At 48.1% G+C, this 15,000-nt stretch overlaps 2 protein-coding genes across 3 annotated transcripts in view; both read right to left on the reverse strand.

The window, feature by feature from the left end:
* nup54 (nucleoporin 54) overlaps positions 1-4,073 on the reverse strand; it is a 43,069-nt gene extending 38,996 nt beyond the window's left edge. Inside the window, exons 1-4 of the mRNA XM_081390474.1 lie at positions 4,018-4,073; positions 1,811-1,888; positions 1,323-1,400; positions 1,090-1,245 (exon numbers count right to left, since the gene is read on the reverse strand). Coding sequence (XP_081246600.1) covers positions 1,090-1,245; positions 1,323-1,400; positions 1,811-1,888; positions 4,018-4,054 — 349 coding nt within the window. The 5' untranslated portion in view covers positions 4,055-4,073. The remainder of the gene's footprint in view (positions 1-1,089; positions 1,246-1,322; positions 1,401-1,810; positions 1,889-4,017) is intronic.
* Positions 4,074-4,415: 342 nt separating this feature from the next.
* The window catches only part of bxdc2 (brix domain containing 2), an 18,214-nt gene continuing 7,629 nt past the window's right edge, over positions 4,416-15,000 (reverse strand). Inside the window, exons 7-10 of one of the 2 annotated variants that reach the window (XM_081390029.1) lie at positions 13,238-13,288; positions 10,988-11,089; positions 10,001-10,129; positions 4,416-4,755 (exon numbers count right to left, since the gene is read on the reverse strand). In XM_081390029.1, coding sequence (XP_081246155.1) covers positions 4,501-4,755; positions 10,001-10,129; positions 10,988-11,089; positions 13,238-13,288 — 537 coding nt within the window. In that variant the 3' untranslated portion in view covers positions 4,416-4,500. The remainder of the gene's footprint in view (positions 4,756-10,000; positions 10,130-10,987; positions 11,090-13,237; positions 13,289-15,000) is intronic. The other variant, XM_081390030.1, reaches the window with a different exon arrangement.

Below are 15,000 nucleotides of genomic sequence, written 5' to 3' on the forward strand. Positions count from 1 at the left end.
AATGTTATACCGGAAGTTGAACGTCACGAACGCGCCCAGTTCCAGTTAGCAAGCGCGTGTAACGGCAGCCAGAGCGAGTGAGAGCGAGTGTGTAAAATGGAAGAGCCAGGAAGGAGCAACCGATCCACCCAGCTCCATCTGGGCTCAAAGCAAGCGTGGGGATTCATTCTGGTCCTCATGGCAGGAGCTCTAAACATGTTGATAGAACGCATGCCGTCTGTCGACACTGCCACACTAAACTGAAGTACTGCGGCCATACGAGCAACTTGAGGGCCCACATTTCCCGCTTTCATCCAGATATTCATGTATCCCAGGTACGAGCGTTGCTGCAGAGAGAGAGTCAGCACAACGGAGCACACTCACGCCACAACATGTGGACCAGCTGGTCTTCCTCCATAAGAATCGGGTCATTCCAGAGCTAGGAATGTTTAGTACAACTTGATTACTCACAAGTCAGCGTGTTGCATTTTGTCCCTGTGTTCTACAGTACAGTATATAAGCTGAAGCTACAGTAAGTTGTTCAAAAATGTTCATTTTGTCTTCTTAATGATTAAATTGGACAATTCTCTTCTAGAAAGACCAGGTGTGTTCAGGTGGAGGAAAACCTTTTTCTTTACCTTGACATGTTTCGACTGCAACCTGCGTCTTCCTCCCCCTCAACACCTTGTCTTTCTAGAAGAAAACTGTCCAATTCCTACAGTATGTTGGTTCTGATCTACTTCCTAAAGGAAATAAGCCTTCATTTATTTGTTATTGTTTAGTTCAACTTGATGAGTCACAATGTGATGTATTCATTTCTGTGTTCTACAGAACATAAGCGACATACAGATAATTCTGAGTACACAGAAAGTGCTTTGAGTTGTTGTTACTCAATAAAAGAGTTGAGTAATTCAGCAGCTGACTTTCTTTAATACTGCAATCACTTTGTAGTGTATTTCCGTTTACTGTTGTGAAATGGAAAATCAATAATCGCTAATCGAGAATCGACTGTAATGGAATCGGGAAATCAGACAGATTAGCCCTAACACACACCGGGTTAGCATCACTGATCTGTTATTCTCCTGCTATACTCCTGTACGAGTGTCTCACCCTGTTGTGTCTGCGGCTGAATCCCACTGATCCCAGTGAAGCCCCCGAACCCCAGTCCGGCTCCTCCCAGCGCGCTGAAGCCCGTCCCAGCACTCGCACCCAGCGCCGACGAGAACCCGAAGCCCTTGTTCTGGGTGTTCCCGAAGAGACTCGCGCCTGCACACAGCCCAGAGTCAGAACACGCATCACTTCCTGCACACACACGCATCACTTCCTGCACGAGAGCACTGTACCTGCGTTGGCCGGCGTGGAGAAGCTGAAGCTGGACCCGGTGCCGGCCGTCGTTGTGGCGCCGAAGCCTCCGAACGCACCTGTGGGACACACACACACACACACACACACACACACACACACAGATGAGCAGAGGACAATACACACGGGCTGACACAGGAAGTGATGTGATGGACAGAACGGGCGTGAGCGTCACTGACGAGGCCTGTGATTGGATGCAGACACACACACACACACACAAACGCGTGACTGATGGATGATGGTGACCTTCGACCTTTCAGACTCGATCTACCTGCTTCACTGAGGCCGAAACTGAACCCTGGGGCCCAACACAAACGCCCCGAACCCTGACACACACACACACACACACACACACACACACACACACACACAGAGAGACACACACCAGAGGTAGACACGCACGAGGAGAGACACACACCAGAGGTAGAGAGAGCTGAGGCGTGTTACACACTCACACACACACACTCACCCGCGCTACCGGATCCGAACCCGAAGCCCGTGGACGCGGATGTCGTGGTCGCGGCGCCGAAGCCAGTGCCAGAAAGACCTGTAACCATGACAACAATCAATCGCTACTCGTCACATAGGGAGCGACGCGAGTGCTAAAGGGCTGCGTCTCAATCACACTCTTCCCTACAAACATGTCGGAATCCCCGGATGACCTGGATGACTCTGAAGTGTGCATGTGAAGGACTCTGCTATCCCATGATGCCGCAGGAGAGGACTAGTGAACACGCGCCTCAGGTCACGTGATCTGTGGCGAATGCAGTGTCCGGGTTACACTCGCTCGACGGTAAGGGCACTGCGAAGTCCACTTCCAATCCGACGGGAGCGAACATGCTGAGGTCTACCGGCGTAGGGAACAAGGGAACATCCATGCCTCACTTCACAGGAAGCGCACGCGTCACCAGTCTGAGCTAACCGTAGCAAACGGCTCCGAGTTTACGCATGCGTTTGAGTATTCATAAATATTGTTATTATTATACGAACTAGAGTATTTATGAATGGTTGGCGTGATGAATGTTACATTTCCTTATTCTATTGTATGAATATGTAAACAAATTAAAAGTGTTGAGAAGCTGATTAGATACACACTGTGTTTTGTATATGTATAGAACTATTATATGATATTACATTTGAAAGTAAAGAAAATTACAGTTTATTTATGTTATATCATTGTCCGCGCGACCCTGTCGTTGCCTTTCTCTGATGACGTTGCAGGGCGAAGTCCACTTACCCTAACCCTACTCTAACTCTAACCCTACTCTAACTCTAACCCTACTCTAACCTCACACACTCTAAAGCCTGTTTTATACTTCTGCGTCGAACTGCCGCCGTAGCTGCGTCGTAGGCTGTGTGTAGCGCGCGTACCCTACGGCGTACCCTGACGGGCACCTCCCCAAAAATGTAACAACGCGTCAACTCTATGCGGACACAAGCGCTGTGATTGGTCTGCTAGGACCGCTCCCTCGGGTTTCACACGCTCCCTCTGCGCGCGTCACGCGGACAGCGACGCCGAAGTATAAATGAAAACCAACGCGTTGCCTACGGCGTAGAGCAGGGTTCACCAATCTCGGTCCTGGAGGGCCGCTGTCCGGCGGAGTTTAGCTCCAGCACTCCTGTTTGACAGTTTCTAGTATGCCTAGTGAGACCTTGATTAGCTGGTTCAGGTGTTTAACTGGGGCTGGAGCTGAACTCTGCAGGACAGCGGCCCTCCAGGACCGAGATTGGTGAACCCTGGCGTGAGCTTCGGCGTATGTCCGACGCATAAGTATAAAACAGGCTTAAGGCCTCATTATACTTCTGCGTCGGACCTACGCCGGAGCCTATACGCCGTAGGCAACGTGTTGCACCTAGGGAGCATGTGAAACCCCGAGGGAGGGGTTCTGGCAGACCAATCACAGCGCTTGTGTCCGCGTAGAATTGACGCGTTGTTACATTTTTGGAGAGGTGCACGTCAGGGTACGCGCGCTACACACAGCCTACGACGTATCTACGGCGGCAGTTCGACGCAGAAGTATAAAACAGGCTTTAACCCTAACTTACCCTAACCTCACACACTCTAACCCTAACTTACCCTAACCTCACACACTCTAACCCTAACCCTAGTCCACTTAAACTGAAGTTCCCGTGTTAGGGAATAGGGAGCAGTGGACACTGCGCAGGGACTCTGTCGAACGGAACGCATCTATACTATATAATGTAGCACATACTTGTTTAGCGGTCGTGAAGTAATTACTTAATCAAAATAAGGGTTAGGTAGAGAATATGCGATTTCGGACGCAGCCCAGCTGATGATGACGTAACCTGTGCTGATGATGATGATGATGATGATTGGCGCGAGTTTAACCGAAGCCTCACGCGACGTTGTTGTTGTTGTTGAAGCGCCGAAACAAAACGAAGTGGATGTGAATGATTTAAATGAGAAGCCTAGAGTGTCTTCATCATCATCATCATCATCAACACCACAGCGCACTCATGAACACACCGATCGGCGACAACAGCTGAAATAACACGATATGAGACGCGTCTCGTGCACTCAGTCAGCGGCTGCTCCCATCAATCAGCGAGAACACAGTTCTCAGAGATGTGCCACTTTATGAATATACTCGACAGCTTTTGAGATGAAACTATGAATGTTTATCAGGATTCAAGAAACAGATTAATTCCACTCACTCGCGTTGCCTGCCGCGCCGCCGAAGTTGAACGCCATGTTTCCGGTCCTGCCACTAAACAGTCCGACCGGAAACAAAGAACATGAGCAAGTGGTTCCGGCGCGCAGCTCAAGGCACAAACACACTCCAGATATCTGTACTAACCCAAGAAATGATTCACACACTCCAGATATCTGTTCTAACCCAAGAAATGATTCACACACTCCAGATATCTGTTCTAACCCAAGAAATGATTCAATATAACCAGTAAGAGATACAGCTTCATTGAGCTCTCTGTGAATAATGTTTGCAGCTTTTGATAAAACCTCATTCACACATATGTCAGTTTTAACTTTTGAAATGGTCATTATTGAGTTATAGTGTCAATCTTGTGTATTTGTTTCACAGACCTTGATGAATCAGAATCAACACACCTTTAAACTTTAATAAAAAAGCTTTATTAACACATTGTTAACAGATAAACAGGAGCATGAAGATAACGAGATCATCGCAGGCCCTTGCGCTTCATCAGCTTCCTCTTCTTGAGCTCGCTGAGCTTCTTCTTCTTCTGGCCCTGGGGCTCGGGGGCCTCCAGCTGGATCTGAACCGGTTTGGGGTCCGCCGGCGTCAGGAACACGTCGTCCGTCACGTCCTGCCGCATCACTTCCTGTTCCTCTGAGCGCTTCTCCTTGCGGATCTCCTTCACCATCTGCCTCTCCTTCTGCCTGTGGGCCGTGGCCAGCCGGATCATCCGCCGGTGCTGCACACACACACACACACACACACACACACACACACACACACACAATACAGTATTATTCATATAGCACGTTTAAAAACAACTGGTGTTGACCAACGTGTTTTACAATAGCCAAGGAAACAAACAATAATATAGAATACACAAAACAGTAAAGCAAAATAAAGAACAATAAGATACATAACCTATGAACTAAGGTAAAATATTAAAATAATGATAATCAAGAAATGTTGAAAGCAATTGAAAAAATATACATTTTCAAGTTGGATTTAAAAATGGAGAAAGTTTGTGTGGATCTGATGAAAGCCGGTAGGCTATTCCATAACTCAGGGCCGACTTCAGTGTGAGGAGGAGGAGGAGGAGTGAGGAAGAGGAAGAGGAGTGAGGAGGAGGAGGAGGAAGAGGAGTGAGGAAGAGGAGGAGTGAGGAAGAGGAGGAGGAGGAAGAGGAGTGAGGAAGAGGAGGAAGAGGAGTGAGGAGGAGGAGGAGGAAGAGGAGTGAGGAAGAGGAGGAGTGAGGAAGTGGAGGAAGAGGAGGAGTGAGGAAGAGGAGGAAGAGGAGTGAGGAAGAGGAGGAGTGAGGAAGAGGAGGAGGAGGAAGAGGAGTGAGGAAGAGGAGGAAGAGGAGTGAGGAGGAGGAGGAAGAGGAGTGAGGAAGAGGAGGAGTGAGGAAGAGGAGGAGGAGGAAGAGGAGTGAGGAAGAGGAGGAAGAGGAGTGAGGAAGAGGAGGAGGAGGAGTGAGGAAGAGGAGGAGTGAGGAAGAGGAGGAGGAGGAAGAGGAGTGAGGAAGAGGAGGAAGAGGAGTGAGGAAGAGGAGGAGGAGGAGTGAGGAAGAGGAGGAGTGAGGAAGTGGAGGAAGAGGAGGAGTGAGGAAGAGGAGGAGTGAGGAAGAGGAGGAAGAGGAGTGAGGAGGAGGAGGATGAGTGAGGAAGAGGAAGAGGAGGAGGAGGAAGAGGAGGAAGAGGAGTGAGGAAGAGGAGGAGGAGGAGTGAGGAAGAGGAGGAGTGAGGAAGTGGAGGAAGAGGAGGAGTGAGGAAGAGGAGGAGTGAGGAAGAGGAGTGAGGAGGAGTGAGGAAGAGGAGGAAGAGGAGTGAGGAGGAGGAGGATGAGTGAGGAAGAGGAAGAGGAGGAAGAGGAGGAGGAGGAAGAGGAGGAGGAGGAAGAGGAGGAGGAGGAGTGAGGAAGAGGAGGAAGAGGAGTGAGGAGGAGGAGGATGAGTGAGGAAGAGGAGTGAGGAAAAGGAGGAGTGAGGAAGAGGAAGATGAGGAAGAGGAGGAGTGAGGAGGAGGAGGAGTGAGGAAGAGCTCTTACAGTATTGGGGGGCTGGTAGTGAGGAAGAGGAGTGAGGAAGAGCTCTTACAGTATTGGGGGCTGGTAGTGAGGAAGAGGAGTGAGGAAGAGCTCTTACAGTATTGGGGGGCTGGTAGTGAGGAAGAGGAGTGAGGAAGAGCTCTTACAGTATTGGGGGGCTGGTAGTGAGGAAGAGGAGTGAGGAAGAGCTCTTACAGTATTGGGAGGCTGGTAGTGAGGAAGAGGAGTGAGGAAGAGCTCTTACAGTATTGGGAGGCTGGTATTGAGGAAGAGGAGTGAGGAAGAGCTCTTACAGTATTGGGGGGCTGGTAGTGAGGAAGAGGAGTGAGGAAGAGCTCTTACAGTATTGGGGGGCTGGTAGTGAGGAAGAGGAGTGAGGAAGAGCTCTTACAGTATAGGGGGGCTGGTAGTGAGGAAGAGGAGTGAGGAAGAGCTCTTACAGTATTGGGAGGCTGGTAGTGAGGAAGAGGAGTGAGGAAGAGCTCTTACAGTATAGGGGGGCTGGTAGTGAGGAAGAGGAGTGAGGAAGAGCTCTTACAGTATTGGGGGGCTGGTAGTGAGGAAGAGGAGTGAGGAAGAGCTCTTACAGTATTGGGGGGCTGGTAGTGAGGAAGAGGAGTGAGGAAGAGCTCTTACAGTATTGGGAGGCTGGTAGTGAGGAAGAGGAGTGAGGAAGAGCTCTTACAGTATTGGGAGGCTGGTATTGAGGAAGAGGAGTGAGGAAGAGCTCTTACAGTATTGGGGGGCTGGTAGTGAGGAAGAGGAGTGAGGAAGAGCTCTTACAGTATTGGGGGGCTGGTAGTGAGGAAGAGGAGGAGTGAGGAAGAGCTCTTACAGTATTGGGGGGCTGGTAGTGAGGAAGAGGAGTGAGGAAGAGCTCTTACAGTATTGGGAGGCTGGTAGTGAGGAAGAGGAGTGAGGAAGAGCTCTTACAGTATAGGGGGGCTGGTAGTGAGGAAGAGGAGTGAGGAAGAGCTCTTACAGTATTGGGGGGCTGGTAGTGAGGAAGAGGAGTGAGGAAGAGCTCTTACAGTATTGGGGGGCTGGTAGTGAGGAAGAGGAGTGAGGAAGAGCTCTTACAGTATAGGGGGGCTGGTAGTGATGAAGAGGAGTGAGGAAGAGCTCTTACAGTATTGGGGGGCTGGTAGTGAGGAAGAGGAGTGAGGAAGAGCTCTTACAGTATTGGGGGGCTGGTAGTGAGGAAGAGGAGTGAGGAAGAGCTCTTACAGTATTGGGGGGCTGGTAGTGAGGAAGAGGAGGAGTGAGGAAGAGCTCTTACAGTATTGGGGGGCTGGTAGTGAGGAAGAGGAGTGAGGAAGAGCTCTTACAGTATTGGGGGGCTGGTAGTGAGGAAGAGGAGTGAGGAAGAGCTCTTACAGTATTGGGGGGCTGGTAGTGAGGAAGAGGAGTGAGGAAGAGCTCTTACAGTATTGGGAGGCTGGTAGTGAGGAAGAGGAGTGAGGAAGAGCTCTTACAGTATTGGGAGGCTGGTAGTGAGGAAGAGGAGTGAGGAAGAGCTCTTACAGTATAGGGGGGCTGGTAGTGAGGAAGAGGAGTGAGGAAGAGCTCTTACAGTATTGGGGGGCTGGTAGTGAGGAAGAGGAGTGAGGAAGAGCTCTTACAGTATTGGGGGGCTGGTAGTGAGGAAGAGGAGTGAGGAAGAGCTCTTACAGTATTGGGGGGCTGGTAGTGAGGAAGAGGAGGAGTGAGGAAGAGCTCTTACAGTATTGGGGGGCTGGTAGTGAGGAAGAGCTCTTACAGTATTGGGGGGCTGGTAGTGAGGAAGAGGAGGAGTGAGGAAGAGCTCTTACAGTATTGGGAGGCTGGTAGTGAGGAAGAGGAGTGAGGAAGAGCTCTTACAGTATTGGGGGGCTGGTAGTGAGGAAGAGGAGGAGTGAGGAAGAGCTCTTACAGTATTGGGAGGCTGGTAGTGAGGAAGAGGAGGAGTGAGGAAGAGCTCTTACAGTATTGGGGGGCTGGGAGTGAGGAAGAGCTCTTACAGTATTGGGGGGCTGGTAGTGAGGAAGAGGAGTGAGGAAGAGCTCTTACAGTATAGGGGGGCTGGTAGTGAGGAAGAGGAGTGAGGAAGAGCTCTTACAGTATTGGGGGGCTGGTAGTGAGGAAGAGGAGTGAGGAAGAGCTCTTACAGTATTGGGGGGCTGGTAGTGAGGAAGAGGAGTGAGGAAGAGCTCTTACAGTATTGGGGGGCTGGTAGTGAGGAAGAGGAGTGAGGAAGAGCTCTTACAGTATTGGGAGGCTGGTAGTGAGGAAGAGGAGTGAGGAAGAGCTCTTACAGTATTGGGGGGCTGGTAGTGAGGAAGAGGAGTGAGGAAGAGCTCTTACAGTATTGGGGGGCTGGTAGTGAGGAAGAGGAGTGAGGAAGAGCTCTTACAGTATTGGGGGGCTGGTAGTGAGGAAGAGGAGGAGTGAGGAAGAGCTCTTACAGTATTGGGAGGCTGGTAGTGAGGAAGAGGAGTGAGGAAGAGCTCTTACAGTATTGGGAGGCTGGTAGTGAGGAAGAGGAGGAGTGAGGAAGAGCTCTTACAGTATTGGGGGGCTGGTAGTGAGGAAGAGGAGGAGTGAGGAAGAGCTCTTACAGTATTGGGAGGCTGGTAGTGAGGAAGAGGAGTGAGGAAGAGCTCTTACAGTATTGGGAGGCTGGTAGTGAGGAAGAGGAGTGAGGAAGAGCTCTTACAGTATTGGGGGGCTGGTAGTGAGGAAGAGGAGTGAGGAAGAGCTCTTACAGTATTGGGGGGCTGGTAGTGAGGAAGAGGAGGAGTGAGGAAGAGCTCTTACAGTATTGGGGGGCTGGTAGTGAGGAAGAGGAGTGAGGAAGAGCTCTTACAGTATTGGGGGGCTGGTAGTGAGGAAGAGGAGTGAGGAAGAGCTCTTACAGTATTGGGAGGCTGGTAGTGAGGAAGAGGAGTGAGGAAGAGCTCTTACAGTATTGGGGGGCTGGTAGTGAGGAAGAGGAGTGAGGAAGAGCTCTTACAGTATTGGGGGGCTGGTAGTGAGGAAGAGGAGGAGTGAGGAAGAGCTCTTACAGTATTGGGGGGCTGGTAGTGAGGAAGAGGAGTGAGGAAGAGCTCTTACAGTATTGGGGGGCTGGTAGTGAGGAAGAGGAGTGAGGAAGAGCTCTTACAGTATTGGGGGGCTGGTAGTGAGGAAGAGGAGTGAGGAAGAGCTCTTACAGTATTGGGGGGCTGGTAGTGAGGAAGAGGAGTGAGGAAGAGCTCTTACAGTATTGGGGGGCTGGTAGTGAGGAAGAGGAGGAGTGAGGAAGAGCTCTTACAGTATTGGGGGGCTGGTAGTGAGGAAGAGGAGGAGTGAGGAAGAGCTCTTACAGTATTGGGGGGCTGGTAGTGAGGAAGAGGAGGAGTGAGGAAGAGCTCTTACAGTATTGGGGGGCTGGTAGTGAGGAAGAGGAGTGAGGAAGAGCTCTTACAGTATTGGGAGGCTGGTAGTGAGGAAGAGGAGTGAGGAAGAGCTCTTACAGTATTGGGGGGCTGGTAGTGAGGAAGAGGAGTGAGGAAGAGCTCTTACAGTATTGGGGGGCTGGTAGTGAGGAAGAGGAGGAGTGAGGAAGAGCTCTTACAGTATTGGGGGGCTGGTAGTGAGGAAGAGGAGTGAGGAAGAGCTCTTACAGTATTGGGGGGCTGGTAGTGAGGAAGAGGAGTGAGGAAGAGCTCTTACAGTATTGGGAGGCTGGTAGTGAGGAAGAGGAGTGAGGAAGAGCTCTTACAGTATTGGGGGGCTGGTAGTGAGGAAGAGGAGTGAGGAAGAGCTCTTACAGTATTGGGAGGCTGGTAGTGAGGAAGAGGAGTGAGGAAGAGCTCTTACAGTATTGGGAGGCTGGTAGTGAGGAAGAGGAGTGAGGAAGAGCTCTTACAGTATTGGGAGGCTGGTAGTGAGGAAGAGGAGTGAGGAAGAGCTCTTACAGTATTGGGGGGCTGGTAGTGAGGGTTCTCGTACAGTGTCGGTCCACCGAAGCTCCCCTGGAAGATCTTGATGAGGTTCAGGACGAAACGAGGGCCGATCTCCACCAGAGACGCGTCTTCCTCAATGATCTGTGGAGAGAGAGAGTTCACACACACGGGTGAGTGAGTGAGTGAGTGAGAGAGTGAGAGTGTGAGAGAGTGAGTGAGTGAGTGAGTGAGTGATGAGTGAGTGATGAGTGAGAGAGTGAGAGAGTGAGAGTGTGAGAGAGTGAGAGTGTGAGAGAGTAAGTGAGTGAGTGAGTGAGTGATGAGTGAGTGATGAGTGAGAGAGTGAGAGTGTGAGAGAGTGAGAGTGTGAGAGAGTGAGAGTGTGAGAGAGTGAGTGAGAGTGTGAGAGTGTGAGAGAGTGAGAGTGTGAGAGAGTAAGTGAGTGAGTGAGTGAGTGATGAGTGAGTGATGAGTGAGAGAGTGAGAGTGTGAGAGAGTGAGAGTGTGAGAGAGTGAGAGTGTGAGAGAGTGAGTGAGAGTGTGAGAGAGTGAGAGAGTGAGAGTGTGAGAGAGTGAGAGTGTGAGAGAGTGAGTGAGAGTGTGAGAGAGTGAGAGAGTGAGAGAGTGAGAGTGTGAGAGAGTGAGTGAGCTGAACACCTGATAGTTCCTGAACCACAATCTGTGTGTGTGTGTGTGTGTGTGTGTGTGTGTGTGTGTGTGTGAGAGCTGAACACCTGATAGTTCCTGAACCATAATCTGTGTGTGTGTGTGTGTGTGTGTGTGTGTGTGTGTGTGTGTGTGTGTGTGTGTGTGTGTGTGTGTGTGTGTGAGAGCTGAACACCTGATAGTTCCTGAACCATAATCTGTGTGTGTGTGTGTGTGTGTGTGTGTGTGTGTGTGAGAGCTGAACACCTGATAGTTCCTGAACCATAATCTGTGTGTGTGTGTGTGTGTGTGTGTGTGTGTGTGTGTGTGTGTGTGTGAGAGAGAGATGAACACCTGGTAGTTCCTGAACCACACTCTGTGGTCTGCGATGGTGAAGGTGAGCACGTGGTCCACGAACGGCTGACTCTTCGGGTGATACTGAGGCGTGGAGAAGATCTGAGAACACCAGAACACAGTTCAGAACTACAGTAGTGCAGTACACTACACAGTACACTACACAGTACACTACACAGTACACTACACAGTACACTACACAGTACACTACTCTCATGAAGAGACGAACACTAATAATCCTGCACTCAGAACTACAGTAGTACAGTACACTACACAGTACACTACACAGTACACTACAGTACACTACAGTACACTACAGTACACTACAGTACACTACAGTACACTACAGTACACTACAGTACACCACTCTCATGAAGAGACGAACACTAATAATCCTGCACTCAGAACTACAGTAGTACAGTACACTACACAGTACACTACAGTACACTACAGTACACTACAGTACACTACAGTACACTACAGTACACTACACAGTACACTACACAGTACACTACAACACACTACAGTACACCACTCTCATGAAGAGACGAACACTAATAATCCTGCACTCAGAACTACAGTAGTACAGTACACTACAGTACACTACAGTACACTACAGTACACTACAGTACACTACACAGTACACTACACAGTACACTACAACACACTACAGTACACCACTCTCATGAAGAGACGAACACTAATAATCCTGCACTCAGAACTACAGTAGTGCAGTACACTACAGTACACTACAGTACACTACACAGTACACTACAGTACACTACAGTACACTACAGTACACTACAGTACACCACTCTCATGAAGAGACGAACACTAATAATCCTGCACTCAGAACTACAGTAGTGCAGTACACTACAGTACACTACAGTACACTACACAGTACACTACAGTACACTACAGTACACTACACAGTACACTACAGTACACCACTCTCATGAAGAGACGAACACTAATAATCCTGCACTCAGAACTACAGTAGTGCAGTACACTACACAGTACACTACAGTACACTACAGTACACCACTCTCATGAAGAGACGAACACTAATAATCCTGCACTCAGAACTACAGTAGTGCAGTACACTACAGTACACTACAGTACACTACACAGTACACTACAGTACACTACAGTACACTACAGTACACCACTCTCATGAAGAGACGAACACTAATAATCCTGCACTCAGAACTACAGTAGTGCAGTACACTACACAGTACACTACAGTACACTACAGTACACTACACAGTACACTACAGTACACTACAGTACACTACACAGTACACTACAGTACACTACAGTACACTACAGTACACTACACAGTACACTACAGTACACTACAGTACACTACACAGTACACTACAGTACACTACAGTACACTACAGTACACTACACAGTACACTACAGTACACTACAGTACACTACAGTACACTACAGTACACTACAGTACACTACACAGTACACTACACAGTACACTACACAGTACACTACAGTACACTACAGTACACTACAGTACACTACACAGTACACTACACAGTACACTACAGTACACTACAGTACACTACAGTACACTACAGTACACTACAGTACACTACAGTACACTACAGTACACCACTCTCATGAAGAGACGAACACTAATAATCCTGCACTCAGAACTACAGTAGTGCAGTACACTACACAGTACACTACAGTACACTACAGTACACTACACAGTACACTACAGTACACTACACAGTACACTACAGTACACTACACAGTACACTACAGTACACTACAGTACACTACACAGTACACTACACAGTACACTACAGTACACTACAGTACACTACAGTACACTACAGTACACTACACAGTACACTACAGTACACTACAGTACACTACACAGTACACTACACAGTACACTACACAGTACACTACACAGTACACTACAGTACACTACAGTACACTACAGTACACTACAGTACACTACAGTACACTACAGTACACTACAGTACACTACAGTACTCCACTCTCATGAAGAGACGAACACTAATAATCCTGCACTCAGAACTACAGTAGTGCAGTACACTACACAGTACACTACACAGTACACTACAGTACACTACAGTACACTACAGTACACTACAGTACACTACAGTACACTACTCTCATGAAGAGACGAACACTAATAATCCTGCACTCAGACTAACATCAACACAAGAAACATAAATGGACATTAGTGTTGAGGTAAACCTGAGTGAAGAGTTCCTTCAGCAGAGCGTAGTGCGGCTCCGAGTCGAACTTCTGTCAAGAGGCAGGAAAATACATAATCAGTATATAAATATCATCATCATCATCATCATCATCACCACCATCATCATCAGCAACCAGTTTCACTGGTTAGGGTTCCAGTGACGGGTAGGGTTAGGGTCTGTGTGTGTGTGTGTGTGTGTGTGTTAGGGTTAGGGTCTGTGTGTGTGTGTGTGTGTGTGTGTTAGGGTTAGGGTCTGTGTGTGTGTGTGTTAGGGTTAGGGTCTGTGTGTGTGTGTTAGGGTTAGGGTCTGTGTGTGTGTGTGTGTGTGTGTGTGTTAGGGTTAGGGTCTGTGTGTGTGTGTTAGGGTTAGGGTTAGGGTCTGTGTGTGTGTGTGTTAGGGTTAGGGTCTGTGTGTGTGTGTTAGGGTCTGTGTGTGTGTGTTAGGGTTAGCATCAGTGTGTGTGTGTGTGTGTGTGTGTGTGTGTGTTAGAGTCAGTGTTGGGAGTAACGCGTTACAAAAGTAATATATTACAGTAACTTATTACTTTTTGTTGTAACGCAGTAGTGTAAGGCATTACTAATCAATTTTCAGTAATATTTTACTCAGTACATGTTCAGTAACGCTTGCGTTACAACACACTTTTAGCCCAAAATTTAATTGTAAAAAAAAAAAAACGGGGGAAAAACAGCCAGACATTAACGAATGAAAAATGCCTATAAGTTATTACATGTTCGTGGTCAGTCAATAGTGTGGTGTCCAAGTTTGTAAATAACGACTAAATGACAGCTTCTGATATATTTGTATGGTGCTTTATTTGATTCATCTCCCTCTTGCTGGTGTACCTTTGTATTGTGTGACATAGTCCAGTAAAAGCGTGTTCAGGACAGGGTTAGCAGGAGCGCCGCGAGGCATGATTTCGGTCTCTGTGCTCGCGCTGGCCAGTGGAAGAGTGGCTAATGAGAATATGGTAGAAGACGACTGTGCATTCGCGAGATGGACGTATGCGCATTACTCTGTTTGTTCTGTGTTTTCTTTCTAACCAGAGTTTTCTTTCGTTTTGAATTGTTCTGTTTAAAAGTAGACATGTCTGACTGTGAGGCAAGTGCGCTGAGTTTCGGTTCATTTATGAGACGCGCTCCAGTTCACGCGCCGGCGCCTCCGTGCCCTGATAATCTCGTCTATTATATTTACTTCTTAATTATTAAATCCAGGCAATTGGTTGATGAAACATTGATTAAAATTAAGATACAATTAACACAAAATGAAATTCACTTTAAAGAAAGGCTTTGTGCTTTCCGTTTGAGGTCTCTGTGAAAGCTTTAAAGCAGTCTTTAGTGCCGCTTTCAGAGCGCTCGCGTCCGTGACGGAGAACTGACGTCGTGTCATTGTCATTTCCTCATAAATGCGAACACGAAAAATAAAATAAAATGAATATATTATGTTCTGTGGAGAGCCAACCCTTCTTCATCCGGTGGGTAGTATTCACTTTGGTTTGCTTAGTGTAATTCACAGAATTACTAAAACATATTTTGCTACCTAAAAGTTAAAGATTTTTTTGTGTCACGCATGCATGTCTATTTCCCTCATATTAAATATAAAATGCATGTGTGTAGATTTATATTTTTCTAATATGTGGTCTCCTTTATTAAGGGAGTAGCCTATGGATATATAAACAGTCGTTTCAATATATTGGTATTAAATGCATTTTCTAAGAATTTATATTTCACGTTTTTACAGCAAATGTCACGTCCATCCATAACG

Source organism: Scardinius erythrophthalmus (genome assembly GCF_964197995.2).
Source record: "Scardinius erythrophthalmus genome assembly, chromosome: 17".
In the NCBI taxonomy this organism is placed as follows: domain Eukaryota; kingdom Metazoa; phylum Chordata; class Actinopteri; order Cypriniformes; family Leuciscidae; genus Scardinius; species Scardinius erythrophthalmus.